General features: G+C 35.8%; 1 protein-coding gene across 2 annotated transcripts; it reads right to left on the bottom strand.

Annotated features, from left to right (window-relative positions):
• Positions 1–481: 481 nt before the first annotated feature.
• On the bottom strand, positions 482–13,791 carry LOC129260871 (malignant T-cell-amplified sequence 1-like). 2 transcript variants are annotated; one of them, XM_064114539.1, is made up of 7 exons: positions 13,513–13,791; positions 12,674–12,733; positions 9,485–9,637; positions 6,087–6,184; positions 5,178–5,311; positions 4,562–4,629; positions 482–3,344 (listed from the first exon to the last, which is right to left on the bottom strand). In XM_064114539.1, the coding sequence occupies exons 3-7, from the start codon at positions 9,598–9,600 to the stop codon at positions 3,263–3,265; spliced, it is 498 nt and encodes a 165-aa protein (XP_063970609.1). In that variant the 5' UTR covers positions 9,601–9,637; positions 12,674–12,733; positions 13,513–13,791; the 3' UTR covers positions 482–3,262. The 2 variants fall into 2 exon arrangements, with proteins under 2 accessions (XP_063970609.1, XP_063970608.1); XM_064114538.1 differs by lacking the exon at positions 12,674–12,733 and having other exon boundaries at positions 13,513–13,787.
• Between the last annotated feature and the right edge of the window lie 620 nt (positions 13,792–14,411).

The raw sequence follows: 14,411 nt of genomic DNA, 5'->3' as shown, positions 1-14,411 counted from the left end.
CTTTGGGTTCATGGTATCAGGAGTGGCACCAAGATGTTTTGATTTGGGGTGGGGTGTAAACTAGGGTGGGGGGGGGGGGCAAGACAACCTTAATACGACAGGTTTATAACGGGTATTACCAAGTTACATGACTTGGAACCTCATTTTATACTCTTCTTTCCTCTCTTCCTTCCCTCTTTTTTTTCTTCTCCCCTTTCTTGTCTCCCACTCCTCGGAAAATCATGGGGGGTATAGTACACATGTATGTTAAACAAGCAGAGGAGTATAAGTGAAAAAGATACACAAGAACCCAGGTGGCATTTCATAAATTGATGCACGATTACTCAGATGAATGAAACATTTTTTTTCTGTTTGAAAAGAATTGGAGTGAATTCCCTATAACCATAATAAAATTTTAAAGATAACAGATTTATTTCATACAAGGCATAAATGAATAAATATGAAACAACAAAATATACAGTCAACATACAAAGTATGGATATATTATATACATGGCTTTATTATTGGATTTCATCCAAATGAATATTAAAATCATCAATTAAATTACATATTATTCCAGTCATTTCTGGAGTATGAAATAAAATTTAAAGATTAGATATCATGTTGCACATGTAAAGCATAACACATATTGGAACTGTATGATTTTTGATAAAATGAATTATGAAATTTCATGTGAATATTAAAATGTTAAAATCTTGGTAAGTTAAGCTCACTTTCTAAATGAATATTAAATAACAGAGGCTAAATATAATTTCTTGTCCTTCGCCAGGGGACATAAAGTTTAATTTGAACAGCCAGCACATACATGTGAAAAACTAATGAGAGTTCCATTTGCCTGAAGAGAATGCATTATTTGTGGTGATTGCTATGATGGAAGGATGATTGTGCTAACAAACATTAAGGGTAACAATCCATTGCACTCATCAGACATATCATCGTTGCAAGAAACTTGTGTTCAATTACAACTCGGATTTCCTTCATTAAATTTCTTTCATTAAGATTGATTCACAATTGAACCTAAGTTTCTTGCAACATCCTAATAACTTTAATATGGAAGGCAGACAAATTGAAACTATACAATCAGTTTCCTTTAAATTTCTAACTACCAAAAGTGGATTTGGGTTTCAAAATACTGGTATTAACACAAATTGATTTGTGTTAGAGCTACAGAATGAAAGAAAATTGGCGTGAATTTGCACAAGACGTTTAAACCGTGTGGGGGGGGGGGGGGGGTACAAAATCATAGACTATAATTGTGCTTGATTCAGCATGTACACTGAGAAAGGACCAATAGGGCACTAAATACACACTGAAACAAGCACAGTTATGTATGAAAACTGCATGTCCATCGTATTGTACCCCATCCTGGTTTAAACTTCTTTTGCGAATTCCTGCCATTATGATAATCTGAGCTGAGCTGGTCAGCTTAGACATGAAGCATATAAATTTCCAACAATAATAAATGGCCAAAATGGGTAGTCAGTAAATTTAAATGAAACATACGGCTGCAATTTATACGAACATATTCATCAGAACAATCAAAATTCTTAAAACCGTGTGAAAAGTTAAGCAAATTTGGTTGTTATCAAAGTTGTTTTTGGCATAGATTTCTACAACGTATAAATGGTAACAATGTCTCAACAAAATACAGGATGTCCGTATCTTATATTGCTATTGTATAGCACTAAGCGAGATGGCATTTTGCGCTGCCATTATGGGTACAGTGTTCTACCTATTCAATGCCATCCCCTCTTCCCAATATTCATAATACAATACAATGTTTCCGGTTTCAACGTTTTTCATTCTCTTGTTATTTATTAAACCCTTGTTCCTTTCATTACAAATCAATATGATGCCTGGTCTAACAGATTAAAGAAAAGGAAATCCTCGTAAACCAATGGCAAAATCCTACATTATTGTTGATGCTCCAAAAGTTTTGCACAGGGAAACAGAAGATTTGCCCTTTCTTAGTTTTTTTGCAGAATTCATTATACAACTGCCAAATCCTACAAACCATTGATAACATTTCTGAACCCTAGTGCAAATTTTAGCTTATGAACAAAAATATGCTGCATTTTTGTAGATATCCATGCCTGTGAAAACCCATGTTTACATTATTAAGTACACATACATTTATGGAACCTTGTACAATAGAGTTGCCACTGTATTAAACAATATAAAGGGTATCATGATAAGTAATGCAATTAATGAAGATATCATTTCACTTGAAGAGGCAAGTTAGACAATATCCATTTGATGTATTTTCTCCATAAATCATGAAACAAGACAGATTGGTAAGATTAATATATTTTGAGGTCCTACCACAAAATACTGCAAGTTGTGATCATAACTTCTGGGATCAGGATATCAGACAAGATAAGATTCCTCAAAACGATAGGGCTTGAATGATTGATACTTGGTTTACACCTGAATGGTGTAAGATTTCCAGTGGGAAACTCTTATCTGTGAGCATTTTCACAAATTCTCCATTATGTAGTATGATTTCTTGAATCAAATAGTAATTTTCAATGACTATTGTTATAAGCTACACAAATCCTTACTTCTGAATTTCATTGAAAATCACTTTTTGTTTCATGAAACACTTCCCTGGCTTACCCAGGTTCTGAAAATAAAGTCCACACTTGGTAGCTGTAAGCATCTCTTACTGAGGAAGCTTACGCATGGTGAAGAATCCAAAGGTGACTCAGTACTTTTTGCCATAACATGAAAGTTTTATCGATAATCATGTTGAACTGTTCTCACTGAAAGACCTTAACAACTGTCATTAGCAGAAGTTATACTAGTAGTTGGAAAGTTCCACAAAACCATCTGCAAATTGCTACCAAACTTAATGTCATATTTATAATCATACGGACAAATAAATAAGCATCCATTGACACGTTTCCATTTAATGGGTTGTCAGTGAGTTTATGAAACTAGACCTGTTTGCTTTTCTAAAATGTCATGCATACATTTCTGGTTTTTCTAATGTCTTACATGATATAGCAACAAGAACTGTGTGAAAAGACTTCAGTAATTGATCCAATCTTAACAGGTTATTAAAATAACTTGTTGCTAACGCATATCTCTAAAACTAAATATTTGTAAATGTTATGAATAGGTCTTTGATGGTTTTGTGAAATTATACCATATTTCATCCAATGATGGTCACAAGGACTTCAATGCAGCAGCAGGAAAAGAAAAAGTCTCTTGCATCCAAGCATTTCTTCAATGTTGCCTCACATCAAGAAATTTGCCAGTGTTATTTAATCTGCTTCATATGCCATAGACCATCATTGAGATAGTGGATGTTATCAATCCCAATTCCTTTGTTGACGTTCATTCTAAATGGATGAATGAAAAAACACATCACACAGTTATGTAATATTAAACAATATCAAAATTAAAAGTGAAAGCATAATTATTGCACCATACAAACGTGGGAACCTTCAAATTTTTTACTCTATATCATATAAAATTAATACGAGAGATGCCAAGTAGCCAAGTTTTAAATTCTTCATTTATTCCCTTCTTAAATCGCAGAAGAGTAAGCAAAGATTGATATTTGACTATACTTTATTACGTCAGGCTATCCCTAAAATTTGGATAAATGATATTACAACACATTGTACCAACCGCAATAATAAACCTTCTTTAGAGTTTCCCAAAATAGATGTAGGAACAAAAAATCAAATTAAAAATATTCATGATATTTCAAGTAAACAATTCTATAGACTATTATCCTTAGATTCATCGAGCATTAACAGATGCTATTTGTATTGGGAACAGATAATAGGGTCACCATTAGATTGGACAAAAACTTTTAAAAGAAATTTGTGTCACTGTAAAGAAAATAAACTGAAAGAATTCAATTTTAAGGTTATATATAATTTATTGCCAGTAAGAAAGAATTTGTTTAAATGGAATGCTGTAACAGATGGGAGATGCCCGCATTGTTACGTGGACGAAGATGTTGTACATGCTTTCGTTGAGTGTATAAGAGATAAGAGATTCTTTTCTTATTTGACAACAGTAGCTAAGTTTGAATACAATGTCGACCTTCAAATAACAGAATTGCATTTACTTAAGGCTCACAAAGAAACCGAACTCGATTCATTTCTTACAATTGCTTTTTGGTGCATTTATAAATGTATACTTATAAGAAACAAAACAGGAAAAGATTGTCGAGAACTTAATTTGGAATATTTGTTTGAAAAAGAAATATGTAAACATGTGATGTGATTTTGAATGTTCAATTATGTATATAATAAATGCCCATGGTGGGTTAAAAAAAAAAAATTCTTCTTCCAGTGTGAGTACTGCTTCCAGGTGCTGAAGATTTACATTTTAATACAAGGCATACACTGCGAAAACTCCTGAATCTCACCCCAAAAAAATGTACTGCATTGATTTCAAAGTTAATCAATTTTTTAAAGTGGAATTACTACATAAAATGTGTGTTAAACTCTTCATCATTTCTGAATAAAAATGTCCAAGGTTAATTAATTTTCTTTAAAGATTGAATTTCAAAGTAAATCACAATGAATTACCACCAACTTACATTTCTTCAGAAGACATCTTCATTAGTCCTATTGCAAGGGCATGTGTTTTGCCTTCAGCCATTATTGCCTAAAAGCACAAATTGTGTTAAGGAAATTAAATATACAAGATTTATCAGAGCTACCTGACATATACCTTGTTGCCCTGTGAAGGAAGTGCACTTTAATATTGTATTCAATCATACACTCTCCAATTATGTACAACACATGAAATTAATAATATGTAATGAAAAGAATATCAATGAACACACAAACTTCACTTAATTGTTTTGCAAGCCTGATTCTCAGTAAGTGCATTTGCCAGTATGCTTAAAAATTCTCGCCAAGGGGTACAAGTGAGATACATAGTCGATAAAACATGATGATACTACTTGTAGTTCAACAAATTTAAAAATGAATTCTCCTCTACATGTACATCCATATTTTTCACAGGCATTCACCTTTCACATATGGCCAAAAGCTCAAATTTCTTACCTGTATGTTTATCATATTCACAATCATATTCACCAGATAAGTCAATGTATCTATATTTCATTATCAATTAGCAAGATGGATAGAAACATATACCACTGTAATAGTTAAACCTTGAATAGTGAGAGAATAGAAATCAAAGGATACAACAATCTTGTCTTTTTCACTTGGAGCTAGTTTAGCTCCTGGAGATGTAAGACCCGGACACATAATATTAGCACCACTCAGTACATAACGTATAGCTCCTTTATCTACTTGCTGCCACGGGAGTATCGTTGGATCTGTATTTTAAAAAGTGGATTAATTCATTTCATTTCATTTTGATATTAAATTACATTAGTCAAATTTAAAGTTAAAACCACATTTTGTACAGAATTGATTAAAGTGCCAATGTCAAGATTTTACATATGTTGGACTCTGCATTTTCAAATCAATATTATAAAGGAGCAATCGGTAATTTAAAAAAAAATCAAATTTAAGAAGGCAAATGAAAAATCTACTTCTACAATATGTATCAGTCATACATGTATAAGGACGGGAAGATTTTTTTTTCTTCAGAAAACTGCAGATTTGCAGAGGATCCATTCTCACTAAATCATAAAATCCAGCAATCAAATTACAAACAGAAAGATAAATATGAAGCTCTTTTTTGTTTCACAACAATTTCTATGCACAGGTTAAAGCGTTAACACACTAGAAATATCTGGTATATTTCAAAGGAAAAGTAATAAAGCATGTACGGTAATTACATTTTTTTATTTCAAGAAAAAGTATTCCTAAAAGGATTTCTTTAAAGCATTGACAAAATATACCAACAATTACTTTAAATTTGAATAGATACAGAAGTTCTCTTTTCAACATCATGCATACTCCATAAGTTGAAGAATAAAAACAATTAAGAGGGACACACTTTTCTTGCCCTTTTTAGAATAATCATTTTAAAGATAAAGAGCAGGTCAAAATAATAAATTATAAACATAAAACTAACACAGTATAAACAATCAAAGGATGATAAAAAAATAAATGTTTTGAAGGCTGCCAAACTGAGGAACTTACATTTATGTAATAACTTGAGACAAGGCATGTAGGGTCCATCTCGTTGCTTGAAGAAAACTGGTTCGCCTCCAACGGCTATGATCTCTATCCTCTCATGGCTTCAAATAAAGTGGTGAAAGAGAGATACAAGAGATTGAGTATCAATATGCCATATGGTCTCACTAATCTAGTGGAAGTAATGGAGGCATGTCTTATGGATTCCTTTGGATTGGTTATTGGTTGAGTTAATACCATTCATGCTAAGCACATGTGGCCTTATCATTACATTCAGAAGTACATTGTGGTACACTGTATATTGAGTCTTATCTCTGCAATTCCACGGACAACAAATCCTACCCCTTTTTTTAATCATTATTGGTATACATTTTAAAACTTCTTCGGGGAAATAAGATTCTATAGTCTCTGGAGCTTTGATCAATCTCACAGATTGCAAAACAGGATCTAGTGAGTACAGGCAGAGTGAAAAAAGGGGGTCTTGGGAACTGCTTTGATGAATATCTACTGTACCAGTATGTATTGTACATTATGTAGCACAATACATAAAAAGCGTTTTATTTTCATAATGAACCTTCTTAGCTTATCTATCCTCTGGCAGCGCCGCATTTGTGCTGGATCGCTGTACATACCGTACATGTATATGGCCACAGGCCAGACAGTGTGCTTACTTTATCGCAGCTGGTGTGTATCACAAGCTGCTCCAAGTGGTAGCCAGCTAGCTAGTGGTGTGCAGCGCACAGCTTTCATGATAAATGGTTGTGTCAGAACAGGCCATGCGACCATTGCCTCTATGCTCCATTAATGCATGCAAACAGCTTCTGAGTATACCCAAGTACCTAGAGAAGTGAAACTGAGGTCTAAAACAGGGGGTTGTCAAAGCAGCATGTCCCCATTCCACATGAGCGCCCCCCCCCCACAAAGAGAGCATGGCAAGGATTAAGCACCTGCTTAAAACTGAACAAGCTTCCCAACATGGAGGCCGAGCTATGCACAAAAATCCAGTCTGATTCAAGACAAGAGATAGTTTAATAATAAAAAATTGTGAAAGCCAGAAACAAAACTTTTTTAAAGGCATTTAAACTCTACAAACAAACCCCTTTTCTGACTTTTCACATCCCCACAGCCAGGCAAAGCATGAAAGGTATGTATTCACTCCCCTGGCTCCTGTTTTCCTGACTCCATACAAAGTGATTTCAAGGGTTACTTAAAGCAGGGCTCGACACTAGCGCCGGTCCGACGGTCCCAGACCGGTAAAAATCACTGTCGGGCCAGTAGATTTTCAGAAATAGCAAGATTTACTGGTCCGACATGACCAGTAAAAAATATCATTGTCGGGCCAGTAATTTTTCCAAAAATAGCAAGATTTATGGGTCCGACATAAACAGTAATAAAAACTATTGTTGGGCCAGTAACTTTTTCAGAAATGGTCAAATTCGCTAGTCCAACATAAACATGAAAAATATTCCATGACTCAAATTGCGAACCATTTTCCTCCCGTTAAATTCTGGCATTCACACACAGAACACACACCGAATGAATCGCATGCAATTTTTAATAGGGTAACATACAGTGTACACGTGGCTAGCCAGCCACACAGCCCACATGGTAAATTTCCTACTGGCTGCAGAACGAAGCTTGGCTAACCTCTGGCAGAAATCTCTCACAGAACTGTCAAAATTCACATTTCACACTAATGAAAAGCTCTTATAATGTCCATATTTCCTAAAAATTTGCCAAAATTGGGGTAACTCTGTCATTTGTAAGCAGTAAAAGGAGAAATTTTCACTTCTGTTTTAGTTCAAAGAGATCGGGTTTCGAGTGATATCGTCTGAATACATGATAGCCCCACATATGCATTTGTGTGTGTGTTGATACACTTGGTTTCTTTCGTAGCTAGTACTAGTATATTTTGATTGAGCCAAAAAGAAACTGATAATTTATTTATGATGATAGTTTTAGCTTTCTTCCTTTGTTTTCTTTCAATCTTTCTTTCCTTCTTTCTTTTCAATCTTTCTTTGTTTCTACCCTCTCTTCTTTTACTGTCTTTCTTTTTTAATTTTCCCTTTTTCTTTGTCTTTCGTTCTTTTATTCTTTCTGTCCTGTTAATATTTTTCTCTATTTCTAATGCTCTTTCTTTTTCTTTCTTTTTTGATTTCCTTCTTTCTTTAATTCTTGAGACCATCCATCCTATATTTATCTCTTCTTTCTTTCTTCATTTCCTTCCTTCTTTTCCCCTTTCTTTCCTTCATTCTTTCCTTCATTCTTTGTTACTTTCTTTCTTTCCTCATTCCATCCATCATTTCTTTACCCTTTCTTGTTTTTATTCCTTCTTTCAGCCCTTTCTCTCTTTCATTCCTTCCTTTCTTCTTTGTCTTTTGTTCTTTCTTTTTCCCCTTTGTTCCATCTATCCTTTTACCTTTTCTTTCTTCCTTTTATTTACTGCTTGCTTCCTTTCCTTTCTTTCTTTGAAGTTTGGTCTTTCTTTTTTGTTCTTCCTTTCATTTATTCTTTTACATTTTCTTTCTTTTTTTTATATTGCTTGCTTGCTTCCTTCCTTCTTTATTCCTTCCCAACATTCTTTTTTCCTTCTATCATTTTCCCTTTTCTTGATTTCTTCCTTCTTTCAATCCTTTCTTTCTGTTTTCCTTCTTTCCATCTCTCCTTTTATCCTTTCTTTTTTATTTTTTCTTTCCTTCTTTCTTTCATTACTTTGTCTTTTGTTCTTTCTTTCTATATTGCTTGCTTCATTTCTTTCCTTCTTTCTTTCATTCTTTTTTTCTTTTGTTCTTTCTTTCCTTCCTTTCCTTCTTTGGTTTTTTTTTTCCTTCCTTCACATTTTTTCTTTACTTTTTTCTTCCTTCGTTTCTTTTATTCTTTCTTTTTTCCTTCTTTCCATCTCTCCTTTTACCCTTTCTTTCTTTTTTTTTTCTTTCTTTCTTTCTTTCTTTCCTTCCTTTTTTTCTTTAGTTCTTTCTTTCTTATTTTTGTTCTTTCTTTCCTTCCTTTCCTTCTTTCTTTCTTTAGTTCTTTCTTTTTTTCCTTCCTTCACATCTATCCTTTCTTTACCTTTGCTTTTTTCTTCCTTCCTTCCTTTCTTTTATTCTTTCTTCCTTTCTTTCTTTTTGTCTTTCATTCATTCATTCCTTCATTTTTTTTGGGGGGGGGGGGGGTAACAAGAAAGGACAGCAAAATAAACTCACGCCTTTTTTTAATGTTTTCTTTATTTTTTGGGACCAGTAGATTTTAGGTTCGGACCAGTAAAAAATTGAAAAACTGGGTATCTACTGGTCCGACATGAATAGGTTGGACCAGTAGAAAAAAAGGGTTAGTGTGGAGCCCTGCTTAAAGTAAAGCATTAATAAATGTTTTGGATTCCCTAGCTAAGAAATCCTTACACTTACCACTTAACAAGATTATATGATTCCTTCTTTGGTAGAATTTGATCTTGATATTCTTCTAACCCTGGATAATCTTCAACCAGCCGAGCTCGAACCCCACGTATAGCGGATGACTTCATCTGTGTCACACCGGACACATTTTCTTTTGCAACAAACCTGCAAGAAATAGGGCAAAATGCACACATTTTTTCTTAATAACTTGGAATCACATTTGCTTACATTTCAACTTGGTCTTCTTGGCTGGGGACACGTACTTGGCTATACCTCATCACTTTACATGCTTAGACCTGTCTCTAGTACCCAACTGGAACAGATTCTAATAGTAATAAAAAGGCCTAGATCTAAATAAGAATTTATTACATGGACGACATGCATTGATAGTATCCCAATCATCTCTCCTTGTAGAAGCTTATAATTTATCAAATATCTCACAATTTTTGGTATGTATCTTGAATTCTTGATTGATTACTTGATTTTCTAATACTTTGCAGTCTATATGTTCCAATCATATAAGTTAACTGAAATTCTATGTTTCACCTTCATAGAATTATTCACCATTCCCTGTTCCGTGTATAGCTCTTAATTTAGTTCATGTCACAGACCTTTTCTTTGAATGCATTTTTGTTTCTTAATTTATCATTTTACCATTCCATTGCTTTGTCATAAGTTTCCATTACACCTATATGAATACCATTTCCTCTCAATTGGTATCTAACGGGCCTTTTCACACTGCATTTCCTTAGCCCCATACTATCTTTAACCCCATACTATTTGCTTAGCCGGGGTTAACGCCTTAACCCTGGACTATCACACAGCTCATGAATATTGATGATTTTACCATACAGAGCGCAATTAACGTGCAATTTCCACTTCTTTGATTGGCTAATGCTTACAGCCCCACTTTTCCTTAGCCCAGTTTTGTTTCACACTGCATCTCTTAGCACCGCAATTGTGGTACTAGCACCACAATAAGCCGGCTAACCCTGCTTTTTTGCAGGGCCAGATAGCACCGTACTATGTACGTGCTAGCCCACTTTGCTAAAACGTAGTGTGAAAACGAAGTGGACTAAGCTTAACTCCGGGAAATTGGTGGGGCTAAGACCCCTCCCCTTAGCCCCACTTTCACCTTATACCAAAATCAACATATATTTGTAATGAACAATGAAGGCATTTTCGGAAGATCTATTTTCTAACCGATATCGCACAGGTAAGCGTATTTTGATTACTTCTCTCTTTTCCGTAAAGTCATACAGAATAGCGCCATAGTCACATTTAGGGCTGGGACTAAAACCCGGGTACCCGGGTCCCGCCCGGAAGCCTCAGGTACCCGGGTCCCGCCCGGAAGCCTCAGGTACCCGGGTAGAAAAATCAACACCCGATACCCGAAAATTGCTCACCAGTATAACGTACATGTATTTGATTTGTATTGCGTAGTGTAAGATATGATTGTAACTCATCACAAAAGTACACAAGCCTCATTTTGAATTTCACCAATTACCCTCTAAATATCCATAAATATACAAGTTTTCAAGTGATGATGATGTGACCGAGATCGTTCAATCGTCGCCATGTTTCTTTTGCAGCGCAGTGACGTCATCCAGCCACTGCGACGCAAACCAATTTATGAATGAAAATATAGTAAGTATGCGCATTGCAAGCCTCAGCCCCACGCAGTATTCCGTCAAAACAAGTCTGCAATACTCTGTCACCTCGTACCAAAATCGACCTACGAAGCGCCAGCCAATCACGTTCTTGTTACCATTTTTAGTTCATCATAAACCGAAAATGGGAACACGATCGTGATTGGCTGGCGCATTTGACGCTCCGAAACCCGGAAATCAATTGACTTTGTTCACGTAGCGATACAAACTCACGAACACGATGTAATATCGACGCTACTTCGTAAGATTTTGACGGAAAAGCAAGAAGTAATAAAAATTTGCTTACCTGTGCAGTATCGGTGAGAAAACAGATCCTCTGAGAATACCTTTTATAATTCATATGAAATGTAGGAAAGTGGAATTCTAGGTCGATTTTGTTACGAGGTGACAGATTATTAAAACTTGTTTCGATGGAATACTGCGTGGGGCACGGGAGGCTTGCAATGCGCATGCTTACTATATTTTCATTCATAAATAGGCTTGTATCGCATTGGCTTGATGACGTCACCTATGGGGTTTTTCCACCAGTCATATTTCAAGCGACATGATTTTCGGGTACCCGCCCGAAAATTACCACGGGTACCCGAAGAGAAAAAAACCCGAAAGTCCCAGGCCTAGTCACATTGTGTTCGTCAGAGTTTACAGAGTCTATCGCAATGTCTCAAAGTCGATGAAGTTCTGGGTTCAGGAGCGCACAATGAATAATATTTGCATTTGGCTGTTTGTGCTACAGTCAATGGGGAACATTTCATTGTGCATATATGTAAAAAGACAAAAGTAAGAAAAGAAGACTGTGAGAATGAACTTGAAATGATTTAGACTTTGAAAGAAATCAAAAGGGGGCAAGCTACAGTATCTAGCTACTGTAGCTAGCTCTGGGCACTGCGATCTCTGCCCCCTTTTTAATACTATCATGCTTTGCGGTGCAGCTTCCTAGAGCTGTTGATATTTGACTTTTGATTCGCGATAAACCTAAAGTATGGCAAGTTCCTCCAAGTCTCCGCACATGCGTATCTGCGCGATTCTAGTAAAAGAAAATACGCAACGAACACAGACTTTACACATGCAATACATCTATAGAGTTCTCTAGACATATATTCATTTAAAATATTTGACTCAAAATGGTGGAAAAATAATGAAGTTTGTGCATTTCATGTGACGGCCTCAAAATTCAGCCTTTTTCATCAAAATCCCTGAATCGTGTGCCAAACTGTTTGGCAAAGTGAATGGGTGCGCAGACATTTTTTGTCCATCTGAAAATGACTGCCCTAGTTTAGGTTTTTTCCAAGAAAATCCTATACCGTACTGAGGTCTACTTCTTTCAAATTTGTATACTACACTGTACTCATTATAAGGAACATTATCTGAAAGATTTTGTGAAATAAAATGAAATGTAGGCTATGTTAAATCTTGACTCAAATTGCTAGGTGCGCAGACTAGGGGACCACCATCATAATTTTGGTCCAGCTAGTTCTTAATCTTATATTTTTATGAAATAAAGTAAGACAAAAATCGATAAACTAAAACTTGCCTCGTCAGGTGGATTTTGCATTGTTAACCCCCTAATGGCGGCTGCACGATCGCGAGCAGTCTGTGTACGAGGAGAAAAAAAATTGTTAAATTTAAAAAAAACTTCGAAACAGACGGCTGGGCTGCCATCTGTCTTGTACTAATGTAGACCAAAATCTTCAGTCTATGTTATGTTGGTTGTTCAGCTGAACTCTGTTGGCTTCACTCACCAAATACAGAGACCGAAGTTCTAACTTAGCACGATCTGTACAGGGGACTAATGCCATTAATGGCCATATGTTTATGTGTATTAAGTTCGGATAAAACAGGGCAGTGAAGCTGCGCGACAGCCGAGGTTAGTCGCTGTTTTTGTTCCTTTTAACTTGATTTTCCCCGTGTTTTGGCAATTAATGCCAAGAGGCAAGAGCCAAGAGGGAATATTATTAATTTGCATTTCGGTCGCGTTAATTTTCATTAATTCATAAGTTTGATTCATTAATTTTTAATTTAAAGACAAAAAATGAAGAGCCCCGAGGGGGGGATTTAGCATTGTAAGTCCACTAATGGTGGCTGCACGATAGCGAGCCGTCTGTGTACGAGGAGAAATAAAAAAAATAAAAAAATGTTAAAAAACTCCTCGAAACAGACGGCTGCCAGCTGTCTGGTATAGTAACGGAGCATCTTTGATTACCATCGGCTTAGACTCGGGGCATCTTGCTCAGTCGCTCCGCTGAACTGGAGCTATGACACGCTGTTCGATTTTTCAATCTTCAAAGGCATTCACATGAATAAACAATCATTCCACAAGTCATGTGGATGATTAGGAAGATAACGTATGACTTGAATAACAGAAATACTCACTTTTTGAACATCTTCACCTAGAAAAGCTCATTAAACACAAAACTAGGCAAATGTGAAATAACTCTCGAGTCTCGTGTCAGGTCTGGTACACAGTACCGGTACGGCGGCCTTTAGCAAGGCCCTATATAAGCCTATGTCAAGTAAGCCAACAATAAGCCAGCCAACAGCAAGCCAGCCAACAGTTCCAGCCAACAATATCGCGATATAAGATAGATCAGATACAGGATTTTGCGCAAGAAGAGAAGCGTGCATTCTTGTAGAAATCAAACAAACGGGGTCAGGGCTACACGGGCCTAATCACTAGTGGCAGGCCATAGATATTCATTCGAGCCAACCCATTGCCATTTTTTTAAATTTTGATATGGCTGATTGACAAAGTGTATGCATATGATTTTCCATCTAACACTGATTCTATTTTTGGTAATTACTGAACTACCTTTTCCCAAATTGGGAAGAAATATCACCAATTTTGGACTGTATTTTGACTGGCGGAAGGATTAGGGCTATTTTGCTGTTTGAGGTGATGAATCTGCTCCCCCCGACGATGTCTTCAAACACGCCAATTTATTTTTAAAATGAGCCAGTCGAAGGACCCTTTTCTGGTCAGATATGGATTGCCAGATATATATCCTATCCACTGGTAGTAAACATTCGACCCCCGAATTTCATCCTTATTTTTTATGAATTTTTTAAAGTGCCAATTTAACACACGAGTCTATGGGGAATGAATTAGGCCTGTGAGACCTCAGGTGGGGTTTCCCTTCTTTCAATTTGTAAAGAAAAACAACGGGCTAGTGCTTTAGTTTTAGTAGCCCACACCCCTATATACTCGATGTTTTTTCGTATATTGAGGAGTAAATTTCAACTAAAAGTCCTCTTTATAAAATACAATTGGAAGA

This window comes from Lytechinus pictus, unplaced genomic scaffold, assembly GCF_037042905.1.
Source record: "Lytechinus pictus isolate F3 Inbred unplaced genomic scaffold, Lp3.0 scaffold_19, whole genome shotgun sequence".
Lineage (NCBI taxonomy): Eukaryota > Metazoa > Echinodermata > Echinoidea > Temnopleuroida > Toxopneustidae > Lytechinus > Lytechinus pictus.
The sequence above is the reverse complement of the archived record's forward strand: the minus strand, read 5'-3'. Positions and strand labels throughout refer to the sequence as shown.